Below are 17,443 nucleotides of genomic sequence, written 5' to 3'. Positions count from 1 at the left end.
TAAGAAAATAAACACAAATTAACCTTAACTGCGATGTAAAAATACTAACACTTTTTACCATTTAAGTACTTTGGGGCACTCATATTAATGAACTAACGATTAACTACGTACCCACAGACTTATTTCCGCACAACTCATAATATTTTACCTTTAAATTTAAAAGAAAACGTAATTTGTTTATTTACATTTATTTATCTTAAACTGTCATATAGTAGTTCAAATGCAACACCTTAGTAGTTCCAAAGTAGCGACAAACCGGCCTCCGAGCATAAGGATCAAACAGCCAAATTTTTAAGACCTCCTGTCACTTATGCTCTCCTAATACAAAAATCCGAAAATTTTTAGTTTGCGCAAAATTTTCAATGTATGTCCGGCGCCTCCACCAATTTTTGTTTTTAACAATAAAATTTTGGTGGAGGCGCCGGACATATTTTAATTTTTCGAAATAAAGAACTGATTGTTCATTTTGGTGGAGGCGCCGGACATGTTTAAATTTTTCGAAATAAGTACCAATTAATCATTTTGGTGGAGGCGCCGGGCATATTATAATTTTTGAAAGTATAAGATTGAAAACTGATGATTTTTTTATATTATTTGTGGGATGATTAATAAATTTTGGTGGACACGTTTTAATTTTCGAAGTAAAAAATTATAAATATTCAAAGTTTGTGATAAGAAATAAGTATTTTTCTTACAATTACTTGTTGTTACTTAGTTTGACAATTGGTTTCGTACACAATGTTACAAATTCCCTTTAACTCTCAATAAAACAAGAAATTAACGTAGTGTTATTTCTTTATTTATTAATTAATTTGTTATTTATGAGTATAATGGACATACAACGTATAATATATATATAATACAGAACATTTGAAAAGATATGTTTTGTGTCTTTGCTATTTTTATACAGATTTTATTAACAGTTGATATTACATTTAAATATTTACAATAAATTTGTAAAACAAGACACTGGCACACAACATTATTTGTTTAAAATTACGTATATTTAAATATTAAACGAAATGTACAGAACAGATGACAAGTTTTAATTTACAATTGATTTAATGAACTAATTAATAATGATACTGACTGTTTTATGATTTGCACTTGAAGACCTTAGCAATTCTCCAGTTTATTTTTTATGTTTTTTAAACAGAATTATAAATAATTTACTCCGTTCAGGACCTTTTCCTGTTACAAAATCTAAATAAATCAATTAATTAGATCTCAAGTTTTACATTTTAATAGTTTATTCTTAGAAATATCATAGCTAATTGTTTCATTTTAATTAATTTATGTGCAACCAGGTTTTAAGTATTAAAATTGACTTCGTTTACATCCTTCACTTCACTAATTCATCCCTAATTCTACCTAATTACATATTTAATACTGCCACAGACTTTTAAGTGATTGTTTAAATATTTAAAAATGATTTAATTGGTAATTCTGTTGTATATCTTAAAGTATAATTGTATTAAATTAAAATATTAGTTAAGACAGTACGTGAATACGTATTTTCCTTATCATTAAATAAATTTTCTATGTCCTAATGGCTTTGGCAGTGATTGATTCTCTTGATCGGTAAATATTAACGAAAATAACTAAACAAACATACAGTTAACAAAAAAATCATATTTTTTTTAAGTAGACATCAGAAACGTACAATTACTGTACCTATACACGCACATATTTCAATAAAGAAAAATATTAATCTCTGATTATTTATATATCATGCATATTCGAAGAACGCGTTATTAGAATCACATTAAAATTTCGAGAAGAAAGTCAAATTTCTAGCACCGAATCTTCTGCCATCAGATGACAATTATAGTCCTTTAAAACTTCTTGAATTTTAGTCTCACCTATAACCTGTTGACATTCTTCGTCTTCCTCATGCTTTCCAGTCGAATTTCGAGCCAACCAAACAAAACGACTGCGACCACCAACACCACCGCCGAAATGTAGAGCTTGACCCAGTTGCAGAGCAGGTCGTGAGCGCCGAAAGCCACCCCAAAGCCAACAAACTTAAAGAAGATGGCATTCGCGAAAGGGGCTTCCCAATTGTCAGAATAGAGGCCAGTCAGAAGAGCTAGAAATGAAATGTTAAATTAATATAAACAGTTAAGTCCGCAGAATTGTTTGTTCTTCAGTTAATGATGGTAATAAAATAAATTATCAAGCAATATTTCTTTTATTTTATATCAAAAGGAAAAACTGATGGTACCATAAGATTCTACACATTTTTCTTCATATGTTCAACTATGAATATGTTTTAAAATAATTGTTTAATAGACCAAAAATTAAGGTGCACTTTTCCGTTTTTTACTATTTTTATAAGGTTTTTGCATATTATCGCTGATATTTTCTTTATTTTAAATTGAATGTGAAATCTGATGGTACCACAAGATTCTACACATTTTTCTTCATATGTTCAACTATGAATACTAATTATGAAAATATATGCACTGTAAATAACTNCCAAAAATTAAAGTGCGCTTTTCCGTTTTTCAATATTTTTATAAGGTTTTTGCATATTATCGCTGATATTTTCTTTATTTTAAATTGAATGTGAAATCTGATGGTACCACAAGATTCTACACATTTTTCTTCATATGTTTCACTTTGAATATTTTTCAAAATAATTGATTAACAGGCCAGAAATTAAGGTGCGCTTTTCCGTTTTTTAATATTTTTATAAGTTTTCTGCATATTATGGCTGATATTTTCCTTATTTTAAATTGAACGCAAAATCTGATGGTACCACAAGATTCTACACATTTTTCTTCATATGCTCAACTATGAATATGTTTTAAAATAATTGATTAACAGGCCAAAAATTAAAGTGCGCTTTTCCGTTTTTCAATATTTTTATAAGGTTTTTGCATATTATCGCTGATATGTTCCTTATTTTAAATTGAATGTGGAATCTGATGGTACCACATGATTCTACACATTTTTCTTCATATGTTTCACTATGAATATGTTTCAAAATAACTGTTTTACATGCCAAAAATTAAGGTGCGCTTTTCTGATGTTAGTATTTTTACAAGGTTTTTGCATATTATCGCTGATATTTTAAATCAAACAGTAAATACTTATTATACCAATGGCACCAATGAAAGAAAAATAATCCTTTGTTAGTATTCAAAATCTTTTTATATACACATACTGAAATTAAGCATCTCCCAAATGGCATTACAAACACCCCATGCTGCTGATATGACATAGAACAAGGCTGGATCGTCACTCATTGGCTTCCACAACATTAATACCATAAGTAAACAGGCGTGAAATAAAAATCCAACAGCTGAAAAAAAAAACACAGGAAAAGAAATTAATAATGGACCGAGAAACAAAAGATTTAGTCCTTATTAAAACATATCTAGAAACCAATTTATTTTTACTTACCTACAACGTAATATCGACTTATTGTCCTTAACAACATGCTAAGGGTGCAAGCGGCAATGGATTGAAGAAGACCCATGCTGAGGAAAATTACATTCACCCTTTGGATTCCTATCGTACACACAACATAGGACTGAAAGAAAAAAATAAATAGAAGATAATAAGGCCTGCAACTATCAAAATAATGATTTGTTTTTTTCAAAAGAACTATCTGCTTTTTTAATCACAATTATATTATTTGTTAAATATTAATGTGAAATTAACTGAAGTATTAAATTAATTTTACGTTAACGATTAAATTCGAAAAAGGTTGTTAAAGGTGTATGTTTGGAGCACGGCGTTGTACGGGTGCGAAACATGGACAGTGGGAGCGGCGGAAAAGAAAAGGTTAGAAGCGTTCGAAATGTGGTGTTATAGGCGGATGATGAGGATATCGTGGGTAGAAAAGGTTAGAAATGAAAAGGTATTAGAAAGAATAGGAGAACAGAGGACTCTGTGGAAGTCAATAAAAAATAGGCGAGATAGGTTGGTAGGACACCTTCTTAGGCATGAAGGTCTAGTCAGAGACATATTAGAGACAGAAACAGGAGTTAGGAGGGGTAGAGGTAGACCTAGATTAGATTACTCTTCGCAAATAGTTAAAGATGTGGGTTGTTCTAGTTTTAGGGAAATGCGAAGTTTAGCTCAGGATAGGAAAGAGTGGAGGTACGTGTCCAACCAGTCTTAGGATTGATGACCTTATGATGATGATGATGAACGATTAACTAATTTATTTATATTTTGTTACAAATTAAATTGAAAATAATATTTCCAACGTGGCTGGGAACATCAACTTACCTTACTAAATTCTGAGTACATAACACTTTGTTCCAGGCCGATGAAAAACGCAAGAGGTGCCGCAAGTTGCAATTTCGTATCCTTAAAGGTGTCACCAACAGTTTGCAACACGGACAGCAGCTCCAAATGCTCTAAGGGATCCTGGCAGATGTAGGTCCTAATCTTATCAATTCCTACTGCAGTTAATAGCACAGCTAGAGCCGATAGTGCACTAAAGACACACGTAAGAGCCAAGACAGTGCTCCGGGGCACCATAGGGAATTGTCCTGGGCCCGTACTATTTCCGGTAATTTCGAAACTGTTGCTAGAGGGACACGCTGATACCCCGCAAATCCTTTCTCCAATCTCGTCCACTTCAAATATACTATTATAAATATCTTCAGTCGATATATAATCCTGTTGTGTATCCGGATCAAAATTAGGCCCAAAAGACGTGCAGTTTATCGTTAGATTCTTTAGTATTTCCAAAGTGCTTTTGCACAGCGAACAGTAGCATTCAGAGCAATGTCCAATGTCCGATGTGCTGTTACACTGGTGGCAAGAAAAAGTGTCCAAATAACTGCTGCAATTCGTGGAGACGTTCGCCGAAAGATTTGTTGATAAAACTGACGAATCTTTCGAAGCGAAAATTATAAAAGCTGCGGCAACCAACGATCCCAATATTAGGCCGAAATCTTGAGCCGCCCTGAACACCCTGGCCATCCTTCTGATAACCATAACTTTCTTCGACGACTTGGACTCCACTTCCTCTTCAGAAAGCGTGTAGCTTATTTTGGTCGACAGTGTTAGCAGAAAGGAAATGTGACATAACTGGAGAGGACCTTGAAATAAAACTGAAATTATTCGAGTACAGTAACATTACAGTCAGGTGACTCTTACCGAGAACAATTCCCAAAAGGACGTAGGCAGGTACCATGGCGTACATTACAGGAAAAATATGGACGGTAAAGAACAGGCAAAAGGTGGAATACGCTACCAGAAACACCACCTTCGTGCCCACGAAATGGATTAGTACGGGCGCTATTAGGACAGTTAGGGCGCTTATAAGAAACATTACCATCAACAAAATGGGTCCTACATTTACGGAGTTACTTGGCTGACCATCGATCGATATCGTCCATAGTGAAATACTACCCTGTAACACCAAGAAGGGCAGGAAGGTCACCGTCGCTAGAATATGAAGCAGACATAAGACAGTTATGTTCCTGGTGAGGGTCCTCCTGCTGTACAAGGGGTTGCATCGATTGTGAGCGTTTCGTACAACCCCAATTAAGCGTCTAACCGAATTTGCGCCAATGGAACTGTTCAAGGAATCTCTTCGTTTTATGCTAGTACTAAAATTCCTTATCGATCGATTTGATATGGGCGAATAGGCAGCCATGTGCTAAAAATTGAACCAAAACGGATGATGTCTTACCGAAAACTTTTAAAATAAAAAATAGTTCTCACTTCTGCTGTAGAATCATCATAAAAATGCCTCGTTTCGTGTCCATTACTTCTAATCCGAGGAAGTCTATCTTGCGTTGAGTTTCTGTGATGACCACTCTTAGTTCTAAGGTCATCGTGAAAAAACGTGGAATGTCCAGGCCCGTACAAGTGGCAGTATTCGATGGGCAGTCCGGTCCTGAAGCAATGGGCAGATCTGCTACTGGTCTTGCCCAGTTCGTTCAAATTAGGCAAACTTCCCATTTTTATTTAATAAATTTTGATGATCTTTCTTAAGGCGTGTACATGACAGTATTGGGTTTTTGTTGAGGATCGAATACGTTCCCATTACCTAGGAGAAAAATTGTTCGTTTCACAGACCAACAAGTAGATGTGGATAATAAAGGATAAATAAAGTAAATGTTTAAAGCGATGGTTATTCAAATTGGACACGCGCGCCTTAATAACGTAAAATGGCTTTTGCGAATAACCAGTTAAGCTAATGAATCAATTCTATTCATATCAATGTGTGGAAATGAAGCATGGAGATAAATTATGATTGATTATTTCATTCAAAACTTTAAGCGTTTGTTACTAATAATACGTTTGGTGCATTTTACAACCCTTTAACGTTGACTATGGGGCATCTTATGCAAAAATAGTATCGGACTTTTAGACTTTTGGGTTTTCTTATCTTATATGAATTACTTACATACACATATACATCTATATAAGGTACAGTATACGTTGTATACGACTGGCAATGTTATAATCGAGGTAGCCTAGGCGTTCATGCTCTAATAGTTTTCATTTTTACTCGATTCTAGTACGAGATTGACCTCAGCTTGCAACTTTTCCTAAAGGAACATTTGAAAATCTGCTAGCAGTTCCAGAGCGTATCCCGAACAACCGAACAAGCAAAACTCAATCCTTAATAATTACAAATTCTGGACTTTCGAAATCAATAATTATTTGAAAATGAGTTCAGATTTTTAAAGACGAAAGATTGAAATAATAATTGAAGTAGTTAGGTGGGATTATACAGTAGAAAAAAATATTTGCGTTATGTTTGCGGTGACTAACCATTGAAATTTGCTGTAGTGCATTTATGATTTTTATGTGGCGAACCTTGCAAACCTTTGTCCTTGTCCAAACGTTAGACAGACAACTTGCAAAATAATTTCATACATTTGCGTATGTACAAGGCAACTTAGAGAGACTGTGGTTAAATGTAGTGTGCAATGCGGACACTTGCGCTACAGTTAGTAAGATCAAGTTAAGCTAATTTGTCTTTAATTGACGACAGCTAAGACAGCTGCAACCTTTGATTAGAATAAAAGCAAAAATACAAACACCCACGTCATATATTTATATCTAAATTACGTACGCAATCACATGTTGTTGTGGGTTAGTACTCTAAGGAATTTATCTTTCTTTTTAATTAAGAAAAACTCTTGAAATACGTATTTGCATTTAAAACAAAATATCTGGTTCTATTTTGCCAATTCTGCTTTCTATATTGCTGTTGATTGTTCCTGTGTTGGGAGCAAATATTTTGATGGATTAAGAAAAAGGAAAACCCAAGCTGAAACCCGCCCCAGGATTTACCATTTCTAGATTGTTTAATTCATGTTATTTTTTCAATCTGATGAATGATCCAAGTTCAAGGCAAACAGCTACTGTCTTTACAGTTTGATCATTATACGTATATATAGTGAGAAGGTATTCAAGCGTAGGTAATTGTTACTATTTTGTTTGAAACAATTGCATAAATGTAATTGACGTTCGAGCAGATGCTAAACAATCTTCTAGCAGATATTTTTTGTTCTAGTAATTATTTTATTATGAATACAATGGAATGCTTCAAAATGATGTGTTCCATAATCGCCCCAACCCGTGCCGTTTAAGGTCCTTGAAAGGGTTGCCATCCCCAATAGAAAGACGACCTTATATCTATAAATTTATAATCGAAAAAAAATATCACATTTAAAGTCAATATTGATCTGTTTCAATGAGTTTCAACAAGGAATGGCGTTTGAAGATTTTCAAGGTGTAAAGTAAAGTAAAGTGTGCCACCCTGTATATAATTTATATCGATGTTTTCATGGTTAAGTTTACCATATATCTGGGGGAATTTTCCGACTGTTTACGATTTACAAAGCGTAATCCTGGCTTTTCTTCGAACTTCCTTTGTTTACATCCTTAAAGGCAACGAAGCATAACCGGGATGTCAACGGGAGTGCGGTGTTTTTTGTCATATCTTTATTTTTGCGTAAAATCGCCTGTTCGAGAAAATGATAGGAATGATATAATAATAATTAATTTCAAGCATCAAGGTTGAGGTAACAAACGCACTCATGTGAAATAATATTGAATGTTAAGGACACAAAATCGATACTGTCTCAATACACTTTTACATTGTCTATTATAACGAGCATTCAATTGTTATATGTACAGTTTGGACGAATAAAACTATAACTACAATGATTACCAAGATACAAAGGCTTGTATGGTAATAACAAAAGCGTTACATTATATTACTTTGATTCATCAAGAACAAACACCCTGTACAGTATTTTAGACAAATATAATTATAATAATAATTACTGCTTGTGTTTTCTTTCTTAATATCCTCTTTAATATTTAATCGTTTTATTACTATCAGATTTGAAGTACTACTTTAGGGGTATCTAGTCATATGATTGGAAAAAACCTTAAATACAATGGCCAAGGAAGACCTGAAAACCTAGCAAATGAATAAACGCATAATTATTTGAATCAGTATGGTAGTACACCATTATAAGCTTCATATTGTTTATGTTTATTGTTTAATCTTTAGCAGCGAGTTGCCCTACAGTAATTTGGATACAATTAAGGTAAGTTTTTGCGAAAAAATGTGACCTTGTCATAGTCTTAGGGTTCAAGGATGAAGTGATCTAGATGGCAGTCACTTTTTAACCCAGATCGGTTATAAAAAAGACAAAAGAAGCGGAAGCCGCTTTTTGTACTTGTTGACTTACGATTTGTCCGGAGCAATACGCGCAGGTGTTTCTTAAAACTTAAACGTATCCACCTAATAAACTCCTTTTTTTTGTCGTTGTAATGCAAAATTAAATCGCAATAATTATTGCTATAATCGTCGACTTATTTAATGAATTTTATAGGTCCTGGTAAAGACGTGAAAAAAAAAAGTGATTGTGTAATTTTAACTAGAGGCAGTATTATAACATTTAAAACGTTTTACTGTTGTAAAACACAACAATAAATAAATATTTGCAAAGTTAATTAACGAATTTCCGTTTTTTTAACTGTAAATTATTGTTTTTTGTTGAATTTATGTACTTTTAAAGTTACTGCCGCGGTAAGTTTTAATCAGACTGTGATGCTGATAAATATTTGAATGCATTCGTTTGACAGAATTGTTATCTAAAAAATAAATTCGGTCGGGAAACCTTGGCCTATATTTTATACGGATGGTAGGCATGCATAATAAAGAATCCCGAACCCGAAATTTAAATAAATATGCCAAAATATAAAGGGTAAAAAAGAACAAGTTATTTCGAAATCAATTTTCTTCGCATTGGCTGTGATGAAAACTATACAACTTAAGGATACACACATGCTGTATACTCTTAAAGGGATTTTTGACTAGAAGTAGACAGAAAATATATATACAAAGGGTTACTAATAGCACTGCCTTCTAAAAAATAACCCACGCGGGGTAGACTGTAGAAATTACAACAGCCCTTTAAGACAAACGCAAATAAATATAATTTTGTATGTTCTTTCATAATACAGTAATATAGAACCTTGTACATATATTTTAATTGATTCCAATTTAGAATACGAGGGTGGATTGATAAGTTTCCGGCCTAACCAAGAGATGACGCCACTAGGCCTACCTTGAGGTGACATTCTATAGTACCATCCTTGGATAGCTTGTAGCTATAGTTTCAGCCCGATCTCCTTGCTAGTGTAGGTTTGACAGCACGCTGAACAAGACGCCTCTGTGATTTTCGTAAAAATGGAAAAGCAGGAAAATCGTGCTGTCATGAAATACTTTTATTTGAAGGGGTTAACGCCGAAGGAAATTAAAAAAGAGATGGACTCAACACTGGGGACATCCTCCCCGTCATATTCAACCGTTAAGCAGTGGGTTTCCGAGTTTAAAAAGGGTCGTGTGAGCACCTCTGATGGGCCTCGCTCAGGACGCCCCGTTGAGGTCACAACTCCAGATATGATCGAAAAAATTCATCAAATAGTGCTGGGAGACCGCAGATTGAAAGTGCGTGAGATAGCTGAGACCTGTAAGATGTCATATGAACGTGTGCAACATATTTTGCACCAACATTTGCATATGGAAAAGCTCTGTGCAAGATGGGTGCCGCGTTTGCTAACAGTCGACCAAAAATTGATTCGAAAAAACATTTCTACCGCAAATTTGTCATTGTATAAGCGTAATCCAAGCGAATTTTTGCGTCGATTCGTAACCGTTGACGAAACGTGGGTCCACCACTACACTCCTGAAACCAAAGAACAGTCTAAACAGTGGATTGGACCAGGGGAACCAACTCCAAAGAAGGCAAAAACAATTTTTTCGGCGAACAAGGTTATGGCTACTGTTTTTTGGGATGCAAGAGGTATTATATACATTGATTACCTTGCAAAGGGTAATACTATCACTGGTCAATACTACGAAGACTTATTGCAACGTTTGAGCCACGAGGTGAAAATTAAACGACCTCATCTGGCGAAGAAAAAAATCTTGTTTCATCACGATAACGCACCAGCGCACACGTCAATCGTTGCGACGGCTAAAATCAACGATCTAAAGTTTGAATTGATGCCGCACCCTCCTTACTCTCCAGACCTAGCCCCGAGTGACTATTTTCTGTTCCCTAATCTCAAAAAATGGCTTGGCGGTAAGAGATTTGCGGACAATGAAGAAGTAATCGAAGCTGTAAATGGTTATTTTGAGGAGCTTGACGAATCAGTCTATAGAGATGGCATTAATAGACTGGAACACCGCTATGAGAAATGTATCAGCCTTGGAGGAGATTATGTTGAGAAATAAAAAAAAAAAATTTTTAAAAACCTTGTTTTTCTTGGTCAGGCCGGAAACTTATCAATCCACCCTCGTAACATACGGTAGAATATACAGGGTGGTAACTAACACGAATTTTATTTTTAAATCAATTGTCGTACCTATCATATAATGTAAAAAAACTTCTTTAACCTTAATTCTGTATAAATCCTTCAAGGATATCCTAAAAGCTCCCTGTAGGTACGATGTTTTTTACAAGAAGTACTTAGCGTGTTTATTGTAATTGCTGTAAGCAGTCGTGTTAATCTGACTTTAATTAAATTTTTTGTTATTGCTTTTAAAGGATGTGCTAGATGAGTTTTCATCTTGAATGCTAATAAGTAGGTAGAATCCTTCGACAAGGACCAAGGATAAATCCTTGTAACTCCGTCTAGCAGTTCAGGGTCATGCCTACGTGATGTAAGTTGCAAGAGATGCAAGGTTCATCCTAATATCCTTGCCCGCTGGAAGGATCTTGTGGGTGAATAAGCCGATTTAAAAAGTTTTTATGAAAGAATATAATCTCCAAGGACTGGACTGAAGGATCTTATATATTTAGTAACAAAATAGCATTAAATTAACGAGAAGATTTAAAAGATAAAATTTGAAGAAAATTTACGAAAACATACTTTTACTTTTTAAGGACTTTTTAAGCAAATTAAATAATAAGGGTGGAATTTTCACAAAAAATTACACAATAAAAGGCCCTTATTGTTAAAGGTATAATTCAAAAATTAAATTATTATTATTAATCTTTTACCCTTAATAAGAATTAAAATAATTTTCCAAGTAAATACCTTAAATTCCAGGCTGGATTTTCTGTCATCATGTATTAAGAACAGTAACTTCACCCTCGATTTAACAATTTAAAAATAAAAATGAACCGATTACTTAAAGTAACACATTTTTGTGTTCGAAAGTGCCGATGGGGTCGTTTCAATAAACAATAAAAGAAAAATGCCAAAAAAAGTGTAATGTTATCGACGTGGGGTCGCAGCCGAACTGTTCTCGAGCAGCTTGGAAGTATTCAGGGTTGTTGAGACGTCGTGTTCGGGTTAGGGTCATATGCACGGTACGGCGCAGAATGGGAAAAACGTGCTCCCGCAATCGATATTAAAGGGTGGAGTTTCCACGTCGCCGGGGTTGGCCACGGGCATTGCTGTTTCAGCTACGCCAAAGGACTCAACGACTTTCGAAGGACGACTAATAAGGGTTTTTCCGAGCAACAGCTTAATTCCTTCTTGTAAGAACATGGTAGAAAATTACATCCCTTTAATAATTGATTTTGGCAACTAATTTTTGCTGCTTCAGTACTCATGTACGTAACAAATTCAAAGTTTCCATTTTAAGAAAAGCATTGGATAGAAATAACGGTTTAACAAATTATTATAAGAAAGATGTCTTTAACTTTCTATGGAAAGCACAGGTGATTCAGCGAACGGGGAAATACCTGGCTATACTGTTTTTGAATTCATTAAAAATTTCCTTTACGCCTGCAAAAAAATTACTCATTTACATACAGATGATGCCTTTCTCATACACGATGGGTTTTATAAGAGGTTAATACTACGCTTTGCCACCAATTTTACATTTCCACGAATTTGTTGTGGTTAGTTCGACGCATTTTGTTTATTCAATGCAGTATTTGAACAACAATAACAAACATAACATAATTATACATCAGTTGGTTCAGACTAAATTTAGAGAGGAAAACTACTGGTAATATGGTAAGACTCCATGACATTTCCTTGTAATTCCCCAAGGCACATTTTTAACCCTTACATATACATTTAATTATTGCTACCAGCTTTAGCTGTTTTAATGATTGCAGTATAAATTAATAAGACAATCTGCTAGAGTTCTTTGAAACATTTAGAACATTGTATACTGTTAAGGTTGCCAAGTTCAAATTTGTAGCGCCACTTCTATTTTTTTAGAGAACAAGTGAAATGTATTCAAAATATAGACAAGATGAGAAGTTACATCTACAAGGTCCTCCGATACATGGGGTTATTCCATACTTTTATGGATGCCAAGTTCAAATTTACATCGCTTTCTGCATTTTCGTAGAGAACAAGTACAATGTATTCAGAATATAAACCAAACATGAAGTTTTATATGCTAAGATCCTCTTAAACATTAGGAACATTACATACTTTTAAGGATGCCAAGTTCAAATTTACATCGCTTTCTGCATTTTCGTAGAGAACAAGTACAATGTATTCAGAATATAAACCAAACATGAAGTTTTATATGCTAAGATCCTCTTAAACATTAGGAACATTACATACTTTTAAGGATGCCAAGTTCAAATTTACATCGCTTTCTGCATTTTCGTAGAGAACAAGTACAATGTATACAGAATATAAACCAGACATGAAGTTATATCTGCTAAGATCCTCTTAAACATTAGGAACATTGCATACTTTGAAGGATGCCAAGTTCAAATTTGCAGCGCCTCTTGCATTTTCGTAGAGAACAAGCAACGTATACATAATATAAGCCAAAGTATATTTAGTTGGTAGGCTACCCTGCATATATACGATTATCGACTACCCTGTACCTGTTCGTTCTCAAGTCACGTCTATGAATTTCCACATAAGTAATGTGAATTTTTCTTTTCGGTCATGTAGGAAATTTTCATTTCCCCTATAGCCAACTTCGATTACACATACGCAAATAGATAAGTCACTTACCTTGTACGTACTTAGAAGAGAAAGTATATCTAGTAATTGTATAGCAGCGACAACGAAATCTTCTGTCTTATCTCATTCTATTAGACGCAGGTTGCGCCTTGTCCGTGGACAATTTAAAACGTATTGATTCAAAACGCCCGTTAAGTCTCGTAAACTCTAATTAATTACCTTAATCACTCGCGTAATGAGCAGTTTAACTGCGAAAAAAATCCTTGAAAGGAAAATGGCCTAAAGGTAGCTATTACTATTGTCTGAACTGCTGTTATTTTAATATCATATCATAAAAATGAAAATAAAAATGGATTTGTACTTGGATTGTTCGTCTTTTTTTTTCTGTAAACTGGGAAAAGGAAGTTAGTAAATTACGTATTTACAGCCTATAAAGTTGTTGATTTCTATTTTACGTGTTCTTTTAAATGATACTTAAAAAAGTATAAGAATTTTATTGTTTATTCAGAACTTTTCAGGTGGTAGAAAACAATTGGAAGGAAGTCGGCGGGTTTAAATGTCTACAATTTTTCTTCATATGTTCTCTAGTAATAAAAGGGCTATGAAGTTACAAATAAACCAATNTGGTTGCATATATCATAATAGCTTGTGTTTTTTTTGTTTGACGTATATAAATTGTTGCATATGTATATACATGCAATAAAGTATACATTATAAATGTATTAAAAAATATTAAGGATTATGTGCTACACACTAAGGGTTTAAAGGAATGCAGAAATTACAGGAAAATCATTAATTTTATAAAATAATAAGCATTTACAGTTAATTTTTATCCCTTATTGTGTTTGCGAAAATTATAAGTAAAACTATTCTCTTCGCAAATGGTTTTGACCTTCAGGGCAATACCTACGGTATCATTTTTTCTTATTTCTAATGATATATCATGCTGGCGTCTAAGCTGAAAGTCTTCATCTTTTTTCGAACTTTTGCGGTTCAGATCGCCAAAAAGTCAGCCTTGACTTCGACCTTCGGCCTATTTCGTTCCTTCGCGCCCAAATACATAACAATTAGGTAAACCTGTTTAAAACTGGTTACTTTTTTTTATCTGTGCTCGCATTTTGCGTATTTTTTTGCAAAGTGTAAATAATTTGTGGCATTCGTCATCACAAATTTCCGAAAACGCGGAAAAGTTCATAGAATTACGCGATAGTTTCGGGCAATGAAATTTTTAGTATACTTACGTCCAATTTTTCATTTACAGTTTTAACGTAACATGCAGTTATGTTTATCTAATTAACTACATATTAAATTTGCTAATCACGGAGGTGTCTACAAGTAAAATAATTATTTCATCAACTAATCTGTGAAACAGTAATAATTAATATGGTATACTAATGTAATAATTAAATAAATCATTAAGTAATTTCACTACTGTAGTAATCGTGACACAATATGTTTATTGTAATATATTGTGTAACACTTTTTATAACAATTTGAAGTAAAATACAATACAACAAATCTAACCTCCCAGATATCAAAAATTGTTCAATTATTACTTAAGTAATTCCGATGCTTAAAAATGGCACGTTAATTTATTCACGTCATAGACAGCAATGCATTCAGGTAGTAGTAAGCACATGATTTTTTCTAAAGATCACTTTCACAGTAAATTTACAAGGTTGCTGGCGTTATTTTAATAATCTAATTATGCAAATACTTTAGTACATTATTGTAAATTAATATGTGATAATTAGTCAGATATAAAAATCATAAACGCATAATTGGCAATTGGTACATATTTTTCTTTTAATGCAGTAATTTTATCTGTAATTATTACTATATTTAATAGTGAGACGTAGCCAAAAAATAGTTTAATAGTTATAAACGTAAAAGTGTATTTGTAAAACACAATAAGAAATAACTATTTATAACTATATTTTTACACGTCAAACAACATTTTTATTAACAGATTTGAATATTTTATAAAAAGTGTAATTCTCGTGTGCTAGTCGCCTTCATTTGCAATTCTAATAACAAATGTAATATTAATTGAGAATTTACTAAAATCATCTTGTCAGTTATTGCATCAAGAAATAGATACGAGTCGAACTATGTGAATATTTCTGCCAATTTGTTTGGCTTGTTTTAGGATAATTATCCTATCTGAAATTTTTACAAGAAAAGTCTAAAATAATCACTTGTAAACGTCGTGGCCCATAATAAAATTAATATTTTCATTTTAAACAATGAATCAGCTTACCAAATTTCCATAGTCGTTATGTTTTAGTTATAGTTATACGCAAAAATCCCCAAATGTGCGTAATCATCTTTACGACTTCTTCCTGATAGCTATTAGCTCTATACGAGTAAACTAAATTAAATAATAATAATTATTATTGTAATTAATTGTCTATATGTATTGGAACGGTTTAGCATGTTTGTGGAAACCCCAAGTGTATTTACATACTTGCACACAAAGATACAAATACGCGTACGCTTTTTCTTGTTGACTGCTGGTGCTACTGTCGGGTTTAAGGACGAAGAAATACTACTTGTTGTATACATGTGTATACTTAGGATAAAATGGTGAACTTAACATTCTCTTCTTTAGTGTCTTGTGTTGGTCGCAGTGGTTAGCAAGGTGCTGCAAGGATCACTGGGAACCATTTAGGGACCAACATGTACCCCAACGGAATTAATTGTTAATTTACACAGCAAATTAAATAATAAATAAGAACAAAAAAATAAAATACAATTGTGATATTCAGTGGGGCAAAAATTAATTTTCATTTCTTGTTTGTTGATACATTTGGTTTGAAGTGAAGTGATCGATTTTTGGAAACAGATTCCCAAGAAAAAGGCTTATATTGGTCAAAAAAATCATAGGGTGAGTTTTCTTCATGTATTGTAATCATTGCTAATGTAATAACAACAATTACTCATTAAATTTGAATTGACCAAAGAAAGGGAGATAAAGAGAAGGTACTTAATACCGTATTTATGTATTTTTTTGTTCTATTTAATGGACACTGTCAGTTAATAAATAAATAAGCGACTAAGACTGTTTTGAAATTAACTGTTTTCATATTTTTAACTGAATCTCAATCTAATCAAGTTTCATGTTTTACGAATCATAATTTTAGAAGCTAAGGGATTCCTTTTTCATATTATCCTGAATTAAATTAATTAAAATTAATTGTAGTTAGAATCATGGATTTTCACAAAAACTAATTTGGTTTCCTTTATGACGACAGTTGCGGATAAACAATGATCTTTTAGCCAATAAAAGCAAATCGTTGAGCAATTAACAAAACCATTATTAATGTTACAAGTAAGTAACATATGTGTTATAAATTTAATTGTCAATTATTGAAGTTGAAGGTTAATATGCTAAGAGGAAATAAACACACTTGCTTAATTGTTAGGAACCAATTTTTAAGTACTTAAATCAATATTACCTTCTTTTTGTTTAAACAATTTACTGGACATTAAAAAAATGTTTTATTGCTTCATATGTTACTTATAATACTGACCATAATACATTATTGACAATTGTCTTTATGTTGTCGCACAATTAATTGTACAAATCGTAAATAGGTGACTACTGCCTGGATACAATAAACAAACAAGGTTTTATGGTCGAAAACCATTTTTTTTTTCAATTTTACATAAAAACGATGGAATAAAAATAAGATTTTGTTACTGAAAGCACAAATAATACAATCAATGTATTGATTTTAACACTGATTACCAACAAAACATTTCAATTAAGTGATGATTTATTTTCATTGTAACCAAGGATAATTAAAGGAAGATAAGGCAAAGTTCAAGGCAAACAGCGAGAAGAATTCTCTTTTACATCTTCAATTGTTTTGCTTTCAAAACAATTGCATTCGTTATGGCTTTCAAAGACTTTTTTATCTTTATATTTTTGCATTGTTCGTATTTTTAACGTATTTTCTGATGTAAATAGCTTTTTTGCTATATAGTCGCGTGAGTAGGGAGACCAAATGTTTACAAAAGTAATTGAAGGGGTCCACCACTACAC

The 17,443-nt window shown here is 33.0% G+C and overlaps 1 protein-coding gene across 3 annotated transcripts in view; it reads right to left on the bottom strand.

Moving 5' to 3' along the window:
- Positions 1-821: 821 nt before the first annotated feature.
- The window catches only part of LOC108735866, a 46,953-nt gene continuing 30,331 nt past the window's right edge, over positions 822-17,443 (bottom strand). For 2 of the 3 annotated variants that reach the window (XM_018468074.2, XM_018468073.2), the window contains 6 exons: positions 5,692-6,019; positions 5,122-5,626; positions 4,243-5,063; positions 3,409-3,538; positions 3,170-3,307; positions 822-2,089 (listed from right to left, as the gene is read on the bottom strand). In XM_018468074.2, coding sequence (XP_018323576.1) covers positions 1,863-2,089; positions 3,170-3,307; positions 3,409-3,538; positions 4,243-5,063; positions 5,122-5,626; positions 5,692-5,931 — 2,061 coding nt within the window. In that variant the 5' untranslated portion in view covers positions 5,932-6,019 and the 3' untranslated portion in view covers positions 822-1,862. Of the gene's footprint in view, positions 2,090-3,169; positions 3,308-3,408; positions 3,539-4,242; positions 5,064-5,121; positions 5,627-5,691; positions 6,020-11,547; positions 11,864-17,443 lie in introns of those variants that run through there. The other variant, XM_018468075.2, reaches the window with a different exon arrangement.

This window comes from Agrilus planipennis, unplaced genomic scaffold (genome assembly GCF_000699045.2).
Source record: "Agrilus planipennis isolate EAB-ADULT unplaced genomic scaffold, Apla_2.0 scaffold69, whole genome shotgun sequence".
NCBI lineage: Eukaryota > Metazoa > Arthropoda > Insecta > Coleoptera > Buprestidae > Agrilus > Agrilus planipennis.
The sequence above is the reverse complement of the archived record's forward strand: the minus strand, read 5'-3'. Positions and strand labels throughout refer to the sequence as shown.